General features: G+C 32.7%; 1 protein-coding gene across 1 annotated transcript; it reads left to right on the plus strand.

The window, feature by feature from the left end:
- The first annotated feature begins 5,933 nt into the window (after window positions 1-5,933).
- LOC124447297 (A disintegrin and metalloproteinase with thrombospondin motifs 20-like) lies at window positions 5,934-15,452 on the plus strand. Its single transcript, XM_046998204.1, has 5 exons — window positions 5,934-5,960; window positions 6,048-6,279; window positions 8,991-9,376; window positions 13,123-13,340; window positions 14,782-15,452. Exons 2-5 carry the CDS (start codon window positions 6,107-6,109, stop codon window positions 15,112-15,114), a joined length of 1,110 nt encoding a protein of 369 aa, XP_046854160.1. The 5' UTR covers window positions 5,934-5,960; window positions 6,048-6,106; the 3' UTR covers window positions 15,115-15,452.
- The last annotated feature ends 290 nt before the right edge of the window (window positions 15,453-15,742 follow it).

A 15,742-nucleotide genomic window follows, 5' to 3' on the forward strand; every position in this document is an offset into this window, starting at 1 on the left:
GTTTCAGCTTGTATTTTTTAGTAAATTAATAATTTATTCAATATTTGTAGTAAATATGGGTGCATTTAACTTGAGAAACCTGAACTCTATTTTTGAGTAATAATGACTCGTAATTTTTAGTAAAGTTACTCAAATTTATTGGCTTACTGTATGAACTCTGAGCAACCTTTCCTCAACATCGTGAGTACATTTTACGCATGTTTTTGTGTTATTTTTATCCTCAAATAAACAGTTTGAAACATTACAATGAATTTTCAAATATACAGCAAGATATTTACGTACAAGATATTAAATTAAATATCAAAAGTGTGAGCAGTATGGATTATTGAGCAATATTAAAGGAAAACATGACACTTAAAGGGTACTTAGTCGTTATGGAGTTACCTGTGGAGTACCTCTCAATCGCCATTTGGCGTTCATTTAAATGTTCGTGAGAATGCACGACTTGTTTGTACAAAGCCACCACCGGCAGCTTTGGAGTCAAGGTCGACAAACGTATAATGGCATATATATAATGCCATATATATAATGCCATATCTTTTTATTGTTCTGGAAAAACGTTATCTTTGCAGTTACAAAGCTGAGAAAGATCTCCATTTACTGCACATATTCAAGAATAACTCGTCCAAAATTTGTCAATATTTGACATTTGACTTAGGGCAGCTCTTCTCTTTGCTTAAATGCCGAGTATTCATTTTCTCTCCTTTATATCTCACACGCAGTTTTTTGGCAAGATCATTGTGAAAAAATCATGTATTGAATATTAATTTTAGATTTTGCCTAATATCATTCTTTCAGAAGACCACACTTCTACGCTTTTGTAACAGCAAGTCAGCAAGTATTGCATAGCAAGGAGGCTAGGAAGATAATATTTTTGCACCAGCCAGATATTTCAGCGGTCGATAGCCCCATCCATCTCTCCAAAAAATGTTCTCTACGAACTTTCCTTCATCACGTCTGTAAGTAAAGTTATCAAGATTTTTATTGAAAATAATGAAGCACGTTAATGATATCAAATAAGCGGTTTTGCACAGGAAATGATAGTCGTCAACTACAGCAATACATTCATGTTAATAGTTATTGATAGTTATTGTATTTTAATTTGGAAATCTTTCTTGTGGGTACTTATAAACAACAGCGATACATTTTCCCATTGAAAAGATTTTGTAGTTATTGATAGTAATGCTGCGTTTAAGTAACAGCTGACAAAATTTGCTCTAATTTTGGCTCATAAATAAAAATTGTGAATGGACTTTGCGTGTTAACAACCTGCTGGAGAGCGTGTGCACCTGCTCCTACTGTTAAAGTGTTAAATATATACATACATAAAGTTGCCAAAATTTAAATAAAACTCAATAAGTATAAAAATCAAGTAAATGAAAATCAAAGTTTTTGACGTTAGAATATACTCTGTGCAAAAACAATATTTTATACTTCTATAAGTGGAAATAAAGACCTTATTGCAAACATGCATTAATGTTTATGCATGACAATATACATGGATGCTGATTGGTTATTTCTGAGTTTTAACTAATTATCTGATAAATTCGAGATACTCTTTTAAAATACTTAAATTTTGATTAGAAATGCATCAAAATGCTGCGTGCTAAAAATCTATTGAATTTAACATTTACCATAATTTGGTGTTTTAGAATTTTCAATCAGAGCAAATGCTTCAATTTTTGCTACGACTCTTCTTACAAAGGTGACGAATTAATTTAATAATACTTGAAGGAAATTGTGCTCAGTTCATCGTAGGGCTTGCGATGCACTACATCATATATTGCTATGCACAAAGGCTTTTTTAGCTTTAAATAAGATTCCATTGACATGCCATTTTCTCTCTTTAGGTCTGAGACTGCATGGTGAGAAATTTCAGAAAATTAAAGTACAAAATGAAATTGAATGCATCGTATACTGCTTTAAAGAGCCGTGTTGTTTGTCCATAAACCACAGAAGAAAAATCAGCCAAGGACGTTGGAGTCTTTGTGAAATGTTACATAGCGTCTACAACGATAGCAATTCAAGCAACTTAAAAGAAAACCGATTTTATGATTATATTTTCTTTAATTCGCCAGTCAAGGTAAGAACGAATTTAAAAAAATAATTTTTCGTAATTCAAAAAATCATTAGATTTAAATTACGGTCGTGACTAAAACACCACACGAGTACATGCGAGTACATACGAGTAGATACGTGTGACATACGAGTACATACAAATACATACGACTGGTGCGAGTACATATGACTGACATATGACTATATACTAGGGACAAAGTAGAATAGCACAATTTCTTCAATAATACATTGATATTTGCATTCACTTTTGCTTGTATTTGTCTTGACTCTGGGGTAACCATTTGATAAATTTAAATGCTGAAAAGCAGGGGCGGATCTAGAGTATGTCAAATCCGTCGCGCGACTGATGTTTGAAATTCAAAAATTACCTATTCATATGAATAAAAAACTCATTAATTATTCTTACTTTATTATCGCAATTACTTCGTGATAAAAATCCAGCTTTATTTATTATTGAAAACTAATGACTAATCCAATGAATATCTCGTTGGTAACCAGATCAGTTGAATTTTAATTGACCTGGAATAACCAACAGATAAGCGGGGTGGCTTGACTGATTCGACTGATAAAGGAGTCTATGAAATTTGGCAAAACAGCAAAGTATTTTTCATGATCACTAGGTAATTTTTCTGATGATCATTATAATTTCTAAACTAAATTATTTCAGATGTACATTTAAACGAGCTTTGATCATATGAAAAGATATTTATCATAACCAGTAAGCATGACACATGTAATTATATAATTAAAGACATGTTGGTTACATTCTGTTTGTATTTGCAAATACAATGCTACTAGTGATTGCTATATAGCACACCTTGCAGAAGATAATAGTCCAGTGAAATGCCTAATAAGCATTTATGGCATTAAGCTGTCCTTAACTGCAAATTTTCACTCTGATAATTTTTGCTTAATCTTTGGCAGAAAAAAATTTTGAGTTTTTTCTCAAAAGGTGAACTTGCTGGCACTGATGTAGAGATGGGTAAAAGGTTACAATAAACTTGCATGGTTTGAAGTCTGAGCTTTTCTATATCTATGAAATGTCACTTGTAGTACCAAATTTCTAACTTAACTCATTACATAGAGGTTTGAATGGGGGTCTCTAGGGGGTTCTATGCCTGACAACTTGGTAGAAATTTTTAAAGACTATATCTGTTTTTGAATGCATTATTTTAAAATAAATTTTACGTTCCTAGACATGCTAATGAGCCATATATTTGGCATGATAATGAGCCTAAATATTTGGCAAAACATTCAAGTATTGTTCACTTCATATTTTTTTTTGAAAAGAACGTAAGCAAAATGTGTTGTTTTTACGCTAAAACGATACCCAAAAAATACATTTTGTATTGCTCTAAAACGCTGAAAATAGCATTTTCAAGGCTCAGAAATTCAAAATTTCTCAGGGGAGAATACCTCAGACCCCCCAGGTGCGGAGCGCCTCGGACGTTTAATGACTGATGTTTGAAAAATCCTAGATCCGCCCCTGCTGAAAAGGTATTTTATTCGCACATTCATTTGTATGTTTCAGTTAAATTTGGTGTCCGTTGTGCGCAATGTCTTAATGTATCAAACGGTTTAAATGCATCAACAACGGTAGTCTTGCGCTGGAGTTGCCATAAAGTAAACTCCCGTACAAAAAATATTGAGCAGTCATTCTGAGAACTATTAGCGCACGTGTACACTATTTGTAATCTTATATTAATATATTAATAAGTTAAAAATCTTGGACAAAAATAACAATTAGTTGTGCTTGTAATTTAATTAATTGATGTGGATTTACTCCTCAAATGTTGGATTCATTTTATTTATTCTACCAAAGAAATATGAGGTAGTTGCTTCCACGCCGATGCGTGGCAGCACACTATTCTTGACATGACTCGACCCATTCCCCCACGCGACCTATATATTGGTGAAATCTCGATTTGTGTCTGTCTGTCTGTTAACAATTCCGGGGCGGATTTTTTCGGAATGAGGGGGAGCGCACAATCACAATAAGGTAGAACCTTTCGTAACTTCTGTAAGTTTCTATTTGATTCTAAATGTCTGGAATCCGAATAGATATGCGGCCTAAACAACGTAATACAGTAGATACTAAAATCGAGTGATCACCGACATCAATTATACATATCTCGTTTGGCGAAAAACACATGAAATGATTCACCGTGCCGTATTTAGCCAGCTCGGTTCACATTTTTTATCTTGCGCTCTTTGGTTACACGGTGAGAAAAATGTTGTGTAAACATGAAATTAATTTTCGTTCAAGCTGTTATGAAATATCGGTGTGGATTTAGCAAAACGTCAAAAATAACTTAAACGCATGGTGTGAGTTCAACCATGAAATATGAATTATGAATACGATGAAACGTTTGCTCTTTACGATAACTATACATCATTTTATCGCAGTCGCACAGAAATCGGAAATAAGGTTCTATCAAAATGTTATAAAGGAAATAATGGAAAAAAAACTACAGTTTTATAATATTGTCCGTTTCTACGTTTGTAAATATGCGTTCGCTTGATCGGTTGAGTAAACAAAGTATCACACTTTTAATCAAAAAGTATGTTAAAGACAAATTTGTTGGAGATATAAACATGCAATCAAAAAATTGATTTCTTTCGAAATTGTAATGAATTTATCTTTAAAATTATTTGAAATGTGAAATGAAATAAGATGTAAAGCACGGGAGCTATTTTTGCCGGAAATCAACCGTCGACTTTCAGAACGCATGCCTCTATTTGCATGTATTCGAAATAAGGTATGGCACGTTTGATTAAGGCCCGTTCACTCGATCTGATTTTGTTGGATCCTAAAAACGGATTATGTGAGCACATATAAAGTTAGTCTCCGACAGTCGGATCCATCAATCTAAAAAAGAGGTTCTAGGACCGACAAGATCAGAGGAAACCGACTAGCCAAATAATTTGTATTTGAAAAAGACTTAGAAACAAGAAGAAAAGTACGCAAATATATTGGTAAATTACTGGACAACACAAATGGCTGCTCTCAAGATTATTAATATCTAAACGTATCTAAATATCAACAAAACTATCTGACCGTCTGAACAAGCAATCAAAAGACGGAACCGAAACAATCGGATCTCACAAATTGGAACGTGTAAACCGGCCTTCAGATAGAAAGAGAGCTCTAAACATGGCGAAATAAACCTTGCCAACGCAAAGTTAAAAGTTAAAGAGACACGCATGAAAAATTTCTTTGCCTACCATTCTAATCACTCAATCATAACGTATGTATGAAACCAACTAGAATGCTGTACACGGAGGTGGTTTCAATGGCTGTGACAACGGTCTGAACCGTGCAATTTTTTCCAGACAAGTGGTCGGGGCAGCACTCCCGCCTTGTGATAGCAACTTCTAGTTTCGTAAGGAATCAATCAGATTGCACATTAGCTCATATATCCAGCCCCTTTTAAAATTATAAATAATTTATTTAAGTATTTAAGATACTGATTTTGCAGTTCAAAGACTGAATTACATCAGCTAAACTTTAAAAACATTAAAAGTAATCATAAATCGTACGCATGATATGACACATATACGTAGCACAGTGCAACTGAAACATACAAATGAATGTGCGAATAAAATACCTTTATTATTAATACCTTCAGTCGTATGTCAGTCGTATATACTCGTATGTCAGTCGAATGTACTCGTATGTACTCGTGTGGTGTTTTAGTCACGATCTTAAATCACCCCCAAATTACGCAAAATACGACGGCAAAAATTTATAAATATCGCTACCACTAAAAATGCTACAAAAATTTCTATGAAAGGCTTTTGCATTTTCTCGTGTAATTTTCTGTCTTGTAGCTATGTATTGTTTCTATAGATGTATAACAAAAGCTGCAAGCTCCAATTACGTAAGTTTTTGCGCTCTCTACTTTTACACACAGATTTGGAAATATAACAACTTAACTTTAACTAAATTCCCTTTTACGTCTTTAAAGCGCTTAAAAAAAGTCACAGTTTGCTCTTCTCCGAAGCTGATGTTGAGAACGTAATTCTTATGGATAATGTGATATCTGATATATCAGAAATGACATTGATGTTTTGGATAAGTACAAACACTACTCATGGAATGGCATTGCTGTCTTATGCTGTGAAAAATAGTCCTGATGAATTTTTTGTTGGATTTAAAAGAGGACAGATGATCATCACCATCAAATCGTTCGATATTTCGTAAGAAAAACTCCTTTTTATTCCATATTTATAACTAGTTACAGATCCATGTGTAAGATTTTCGTACATTTTTGTGCTTTATACACAAGGATAATTTTAAGTTAACAAGACTCTTTTTATTTTACTTTTAAAGAAGAATGATTTGCTCTTGTGAGTATATTTCTCTCTGGGATATAAGAATGTATTTTATGACTATAGCGAAACAAATTTAGTCGTGCATACTCTGTTAGGTGTTGTATGCCGAAAAAGCAATCTTGCAAATTTTATATAATAAAGCTGTAATATTTATTGTGATTGAATAAGAGCCATTGGTTTTTCCACCTACAAAACATTGAACATACTTTTAGGTGAAGTAAATATTATTGTGACAACCATAACAACACAAAAAGTAGCTATGCCGGAATCTTGCTCGAGATTTTTCAATTGTTGAGCAAAAAAAATGGCTCAATAAAAAAAAACACGGAAAAGGTTAAACTGTCAGTCAAAAAATTTTTAATGAGACTTTATACGGCAAAATTATTTTATAAGATTGTTATATGCAGTGCGGTGTTTTGAAATTGAATGAAGATATGATCTTCGCACTTTGCTGGACAATTTAAGCAATTGTCTCATAAATTTTTCAGGTTTGTGAGACAATTGCTTAAATTGTCCAGCAAAGTGCGAAGATCATATCTTCATTCAAATTCAAAATTATTTTATGTCGGAGTACGGAGAGCTTTATGGCTTCTGTACATAATTATATACATGAAAAAATTTCTCAATTCTGATTGGTAAAGAGCAGTGCAATTTTTCCTAAATACCAGTTCAAAAAAGCGAAACACCAGTGCTTATTTCTCTTCTAATAATATACATGAAAAAATTTCTCAATTCTGATTGGTTAAGAGCAGTGCAATTTATCGTAAATACCAGTGAAAAATGTGAAACACAGGGCAAAGAAAAGAAATACACTGCAATTTCTTTTTGAAAAATGCGCTCCTGATTGGTTAGTCAAGCAAAGAAATGATGTAAGAGCCAATCAAATTAAAACATTTCAAAAGCGGGAAAGTTAAATTATTGTAAACAAAGCAATTACAACGGCTGGCGTAAGTTTTAAGTAAATTTTCTTTAGCGCGCTAGCGAAGTAGTTAACAGTTCGCCGTTTGCAAGATGTTTCTGGATGAAAATAACAGCACTGGTAAAAGTAGATACCTTGTTATAACTGCGTGTGCGGAAGGTATGGTGTTGTGAAAAGTAATATCCGACGGAATTGAAATATACGAGCCGGTCGATATTAATAACTAGCCGGCTGAAATGTACGTACGCTGAAGTCAACAGAATTGAGAAATTTTTTCATGTATATTATATACAAATAATTTGAAAGATTTCACATTTTATTTATATAATCAAAGAATTATTGAATTCGACTTTCGCGTGATTCGCTTTGGCAGATAACCCAGGGTGCATTCCGTGTAAACACCACGCCGAAGGTTTCAAAATAACTTTTTTCACGCCAAAATGTTGAAGTTTCACGCTAACCCAATATAAGCCGAATTAAGAAATAATATAAACGCAAGTATTCATGTTTAGTTTGACCATTGCAACAAATTTGAATAATCAATAGTAATAACTAATAATAATAATAGAATGTGAAATACTACTTTATTGCTCGGGAGTTTCTTGTTATGTCGTATAGACACACAACAATTTATGAATTGTTATTCAAAAATTATATGAAGCTGGATTTCAACAAATTTCTTCTCCTTCTACAGGTTGTTTATAAAAAACCTGCTCATCTTTGAAATCAGCCGACGTTTACAATTTGCACAATTCGGCAGTCACTGGTCCTCAAAGACCTTTAAAAACACACTTGAAAACAATAATACAACGATTGCGGCTACTGTACGTCGCAAATTTCTAGCACGGAACTTATTTCAATCGCGTTTATGTCTTCTTGGGATCAATTAATCCCACGTCATGGAAATTCCAAACGTCGAAAGCAAAACGTCGAATTGCAATGTTTTTGGTACACCCTATGCTTGACAATAACATACGCAGAACGCCTTCATGTGGGCTCCAGCGAAATACGTACTTTTATTGTGTCTTCATAATTGAGTTTCGTTTTCAAAATACTTTCGAGCCACTTTGCTTCATTTATAAGAGTTTCTGATGAAATATTTGAATCATACCCGTTAATTTTTTTTGTTTTGGGCTGAAGAAGTCCGATAACGTGTTGCTGCGTTGAGAGAAACTGTTTATTGCGAGTTTTGAAGAATAAACCATTGTTATATCGAAACTTCTGTGTTTGATACATAATTCATTTGATAAAACTAAATCCAAGTGTTCCATTTGATAGATAGGTTCAAACTGTTGTCAAACTTTACAGGGTGGAAAAAACTAGTACCTAGATAGTAGATACTCATGATATTTGCTCAATTTTACAAAAGATGTTTTGCTCCTTATACTGAAAAAAGTCTGTTGTCTCATGTTTTAGTTGTACAATAGCACGCATTCGTTGTTGACACTTTTTGAATTCGGAAATAACCCTGTCAGCAATAACGTTAGGACAGCGCTCTTATTGGGGGTTTTAAAAATTATGTTTTACCTGGTTTTACAAACTTATTGAAACGTTAGGGAATTTGAAAATATTTTTATTTGTTTCTCACTGATAAAATTTTCTTCAGTTTTGTCAATAATCATTTTAGTTTATTTTAGTTATGTCTTTTGTTGTACAGAAACCTTGATATTCCACCAATCAACGATCGTCTTTGGCATCATATAGCCATCGTAATAGGTCAGACGAGAAAGAAAATTTTCTTTGATGGAAAAAATGTTTGGAACATTACTTTAGGCAATCATTCATTACCATTAATACGTGGTGGTGGCGTTGTTGCTATTGGTCAAAAACTGGAATGCGAGGAAGCAATTTTTGATCCCAAAATGTCATTTGTTGGTAAAATAAGCTGTTTAAATTTATGGCAACTAGACGTGACACGTGACACATCGTGTACAATGCAATGGTTCAACGACAACTGTACTATTGGTGCAAATAAACCTGTAATTCAATGGAGTGACCTGAATAATTTTTTGAGTGGAGACATCTCAAGGATCTTATTATTTGGTACGTATTTGTTGCCTAGTTGAATGCTGTTTTGTCATGTGTAGTGAAGTATGATTTGAGTTTTTGTGCAAGTTTGTGGGCTACATTAATATTGAATGGTCGAAGAAGTCTGGCAGTCATTTCTGATGTTTCGTTTATGTATGGTAATATGGTGGTTTTTACTGTTTCGTCTGGTTTTTTGTTACTTTTATTGGTTTGTGTTTTGTTTTTGTATTCTGTTTATAGTTTTGTTTATAAATTTTCTAGGGCAATTGTTTTGTTATAAATGTGAAGTAAAAGTAGTTGCGTTCTGTTTTCTTAGCTTCTTCGGTGTTATAATGGGTGTTGATTCTGTTAAAAAGTGTTCGTATGCAGCTTATTTTGTGTTGTGTTGGATGACTGCTGTTAAAATCGAGTATTTGGTCTGTGTGGGTAGTTTTGTAGTATACTTGTGTGTTTAGTGCACCATCATCTGTTCTGGTCAGTAGGACGTCGAGGAAAGTAAGTTGTGTGTCGGGTTTTTTTTTTAGTGAAGGTTATGTTCTTTGTAGTATTAATAATAGCTTTTTGTATAGTTAGGAGGCGTAACAACTAACAAGCATTAATTATCTGTGTGTTACAAGTCCTAACACATTGATCTCATTTACATACAAACAGATCCTTAAAAAAGTTAGTGGTAAGGAAAAGGTAAATTTCATATGCGACCACACGTCCAACAAATATCAATGACATTATTAGCTCTTTATAACTCGTAATTTTTTCCCATTTTTTTCAATTTTTGAGCGATTTGTTAAGATCTTGCTACAGCGCCAGTTAAACTATTGAAACTTTCATTAACATTTGGATAGTTTTCCAAGAGGTTTATCAAATTTTTTCCTGATGTATCTTCCACTGATGCAAAAATGTCTGATTGAAGATATTTGTAGATGCCATTTTTCTTTTAATGCAACCAACTGCATAGTTATTGAGTAGAACGACAAAAATGCATTAAAGAAAACGACTTTCTATCAAAATTGTATGCAAAACATCAATGAGTTCCAATTATTTGTTACTCAAATGACCTTACGGCAAACTGTTTTATGACGATAAAATTAATCTTTCTCCACACAAAGTTTCAGAAAACCTTTTTTAAGTTTTATGGGTTCTTTTTTATAAAATGGATGCCAGTTTTATTTTAGGATAAGTTAACAATAGAATTTCATCTATCTAAAGCAAAATATAGATTGGATAACATATCAAATTACTTGATCTGCAGCTTGCAAAACAATAAACCTGAGAGGTTTGACTATAAACTTGTTCTAATTTTGTAGAAGACATTTTAAATTCATATATTTGATGCATGACTACAATAATATTGTAGTCAAGCATCAAATGTATGAAATTAAAATGTAGCATTTAAATGTGGATGTTACAAGAACATGGATGGTAGGGTTATTGTAGCAATGTAACGAAGATCATTAGTTACTTTATTTGAGCCCGATGAAACAAGCAGTGTAGCAACTTGTAAAAGGATCACAACTTACTAACAAAGAAAACCTCTTTATTGATTTAGTTTTTGAAAAATCATTTCTCCTGTCAAAGTCTTAGTGTCTGCAATGTATTTTTCGGTAAATTTCTTCATCATCCTTAGCAGCATTTCATTACCGTGTGCTCTGATGTAGAATTTGCAAAGTCCCTTTTTTATTATCAAAATTGGAAAAATTATGACCAAACGATTCCATTGCTGGACAAGCAACAAATGAATGCAAGGCATTTTATTCCTCTTCCCAATACTATTGATAATCATTGTTCATCATCTACTTTGTTGCGGATATAAAGCTTTTGGTGGATATTATAAATGCAAAATAAATACAAAACGTCAATAGAGATAAAATGCAAAGCAGCATTTACGCATAGTAAAAAACTTAATAAGCGACGTATTGATAGTGTTGTTGAAAGCGTGTAACTTGATGGGGCAACTTTAATATTCACCAAATTCTACTGCAAACTAAAGAGTATATGTATGAGATGTTTTAAATGCAATTTGAGCATCACAAACTTGAAGCAAGTTACAGCGAGACTTATAATTTTCAATGTTTAAATTTCACACATACTGCAGAATACATTCATTTATTGTAAGTTATCAAGGTGGCTATTACAGATTGTATATAATAGTTTGATGGGTTATAATACAAGATACTTTTTATATTTTTTAGATGGCGTAGCACTTTTAATGAGCCTTTGCCATGAATTTATACTTTTTATAACTTTCAGTTTTCAGTACTTAATAACATAAATCACACAAAATCTGCTACGATATTTGTCTTATTCGTGTTTAATATTACCCATTTTGGCATTTGACGTTCTTGTTTTTGAATTAAACATTCAAACTTTTGGAACATTCAACTTTTGAAACATTACATTTGCATTGAAACATTCAACTTTTCTTTACTCGACATTTAACTTTTTTTATTCAACATTCAACTTTTTCTATTTGACTTTCAACAAGCGCATACACGAGCGAGTTTTCTTTGTCATTGCAATTTAGAAGACAACTTTATGAATAACTTTATTATTGTGTTAATGCGCAATTGACGTTTATGAAATTCTGGGGACTATTCATATGCAATGAAGGATACAGATTCTTTAATATTAATTATATAACTCCTTAATTTTTGATTCAAAATAACTTTAGAACAACATTAATGGTTGGTATTTGTAAAGAATATAGTTTTAAGGCTGATTTCCAATTAGAGTAAATTGTCGCGCGATTGACTTTTTGCGATCATTTTCTTTTGAATTGCGTGGAGCAGTGTGAAACTGTTCTGGTTGAAAGCTTACAATTGAAAAGGAAGTGATCTCAAAAAGTCGATCGCGCGACAATTTGCACTGAATGAAATCAGCTTTTAATAATGAACTTGCCTCTAAGGTGTTTGAAAATGTAAATATATGTAAAAAGAGCTCATCCGATCCGGGGCAAAACTGGAACTCTAATTGGGGAGGAGGACGAATATTCATATATTCTGCTCTGCCTCTGCTGATTTCTTTTGAAATTAAAATCGCCAACAATACGATTGTTGGCGATGTGTAATCTCGTGTAATCTCGAAATTAGACAAAAAAACAATGGCAATTAAATTGGACATGGACGACACAAATATTACCCCGATTTAAAAGGTTAGCAGAATGCTTGAAGGAATAGATGATGACAGCCCAACTCGGAATCGATTGTCTATACAGAGCTTAAACAGCTTATACTATTCTTGCCAGCCAGAAGTGTTTTGGACAACACCCTCCTAAACACTTATGATCAAGATAAAGTCACTTGTATATGCGTCTGCGTTGCAACTTTGTTGTTGGAATGTGGTTGGATATCGCGAAAGTTGAATTTGTAATAAAATAAGTTGAATGTCGTGTGAAGAAAAGTTGAATGTTGAATAAATAAAAGTTAGCAATAATGGTTTGAATATTTAAAAAGCCTGAATGTCTAATTCAAAATTATGAATACCGAAAGCCGAAAGTGGAATATTGAACAAGAATAAGACAAATATTGGCATGAGTAGGTGAAAACAAAATTTGAATTTTAGCGATATTTAACGTCATAAGAGTGAAACCTTATTTTCATTATTATAAAGATGCATAATTTTATTGTAAATAGTAAAATAGATGTTTTATCACAAAATGTTGTCTTCCCAAGTTTAAAACATCGATCAGTGATATTCTTGTTTAGCACAAGTTAACGTACGTAAAATTTTTAAATATCTCATGTTTTATTTCCTTTTAAATGTAGTCTGTAATTGTAAAGAAGTTCAAGAAAGTGGAATCAATGAAAATGGTGAATACAATTTGTATCTCACAAGCAATCTGAAAACTCCAGTCAAAATTTACTGTTCAGACATGGATACCGACAAACCAAAAGAGTATATAACACTGAACAAAGAAACAAACTACGCAAAATATTACAATCACATGGAAGGACATAGGTTAGAGGAAACTAAATTTGCAAAGGTAAATTTTTGTAGATAAAATATTAAATATATTTTACAGTATGATGATATATTGATAATGTTACTAACCCCTTAATAACCGAGCTCGAGGTCTTAACGGAAAAATATCGGACTGAAGTTGTTTTGTACAGACCGAACCCGTAGAGCGAGGTTTGTACAAAAAGACGGTCCCATATTTTTCAGTAAAGACCGAGAAAGTGAGGTTATTAAATGGTTTATTATATGGCATTATTTGACCTGAAACGAAACTTGTTTTCTTTCTCGTCTTTGCTGTTTTGTACGGATTGACTCTCACTTTTCTAGTTTTTGTCAGTAAAAAAGAAATTGTTTCAAATTGTATCGTCTGGATTATTGAACTGTTTCGGAGTGCTTTTCATTCGACTGACATTCGCAAATGGTTTTTTGCTTCGGTTTTTTCTTGCGTTTGCTGTTTGCTTTAACAAAGTTTGTTTACATTTGACTGTAAAATTACGTGTTTTGAACCATGGTCGATTACGGGAAAATAATGGACCGGCAAAAATGTTTCTGAGTCAATAGAGGCGCCATTTTGCCGGAAGTAACACTTTCCATAAAATAGAGTATGGAATACAGAAGAATTACCAAATGGAAAGTAAATGGCTAAAAGTCTCTATAAACGACTTCGTTTTAACTTGCTATAGCAGTCAATTCAAACATTGTAGATTGGTAGTAATATGTTTGAGTGATTTAAGCGACGAGAACTTTAAGAGTACCAAACAACTTTAACAAAATTGATTGGTTGTAACACAAATTGTTGTCAAAAATGCCGGATAGTTAATACTTCCAAAGAGTTGAAATTTTCAATTATTGCAACCATAAGAAAATTAATCAATCTTATTACATGTCTAAAGTGCACGTTAGTAATAAAACTTTTATTTACCTTTATGTGTTTTTTGCTGTCGAATAGGAAGCAGTGGACTTCACAAATTTCAAATCAACGTTCTTCGGTTATAGCATAAACTCATGTCGAAATTTTGCATAGAAAAACATCAGAGGGCACATCGACATAATTTTGGAGTATTAAAATTGTTTAGAAGTATGCAACATAAATTATATAAATATATAATAATACAATGTGCTATAAAATAGAAAGCAAGTGGTCTACATAGCGAATGACTTCAATTCCCAATCCATCACAGTATTAATTAATGAAATATCTTAGATAAATTGATATATTTAAGTTGAGTTTTATGTTTTTGCGCGTTTCTTTTTGAAATTACTCACTAACTGTTAAAAATTTTGTGTATTTTGAAGAAAAGTGTCGGTGATGTTGCATTTAGAAAACATTTTCATGACAATGATTTATTAAGCTAAGAGAACAAAAAATTGTCAACGGTATATAATGAAATTAATGTTTTCAAATCGATTTCTTAATTAATGAGCAACTCGTGAACATTAGAAAATTCTGTCTTTGTTTTATTCAGATCCGAGTCCACCTTCAAAACTTAAGTGTAGATCTCAACGACTTTAAATATGCCACCAGCAACATACATGGTGTCTTTCACACATATGGCAGTGCAGGTGACTGCAAACGTCCAAGTTGTGGTGCAAATCGCTTAGGAGCTTTCAGCATAAACCTAACAAGAACAGGCTTCATCTTATCTGAGACAATACCTTATACACATTATTCGTATCCTGAATGTGCTAAAAGAATCTACAACTCCAACATGAATTCAACAAAAAACATCTTTACAGGAGCTTGTGGGGGTCATTGTGGCCGATGTACTCCCTCTGAAATCAAATTAATCGTTGCATAGACTAAAGAAGCCTTACTAAAATCTTACTGTAGATTGGTATGTCATTGACCTAAGGTTTTATATAATTATAAATTTACATAATGAAGCACATGTCCACAAAACTTATCTTACTTTTTTGTTAGGTTGTACTATGTGTAAATATAAATTTTACTGCTGCAGTGTAAATAACTGACCGCACTTCAAGCCGTTTGTGTATAAGAAATAATTTTTAAATTGTTATTTAGTTCACTTTTTAAAGTAATTATTAATGACATAGCTAAGTCAAAAAAATTAAAACCCCAAAAGTTATCAAAATCCCTTTCAATTACGATGTATAAATAAAGATTACTTCCCTGGGACAATTTAGTGCATGTATGAATATGAGCCTCCTCTCTCCCATTGTTGATAGTACTACAGCCCTGATTTTGGTCCTTGGTGTAGCCAGTTGTGTTCATCAGGTATAACACCCTGGCTTTTTGTAAGCCTTGCCATAGAGTTTAATCACACAACGTCAATAAACCTAGCTCTGAGTTAGCAGAAAATATTCAGAGATCAGCATTAGCTTCAGAGTGAAATAAAACTGATTAAGAAAAAAGGAACAGCTTTTCCGGTAAAACACTGCATTTGATTCCTTATAATCATCATGTCC

The sequence above is a fragment of the Xenia sp. Carnegie-2017 genome, unplaced genomic scaffold (genome assembly GCF_021976095.1).
Source record: "Xenia sp. Carnegie-2017 unplaced genomic scaffold, XeniaSp_v1 HiC_scaffold_22, whole genome shotgun sequence".
Taxonomy (NCBI): Eukaryota; Metazoa; Cnidaria; class Anthozoa; order Malacalcyonacea; family Xeniidae; genus Xenia; species Xenia sp. Carnegie-2017.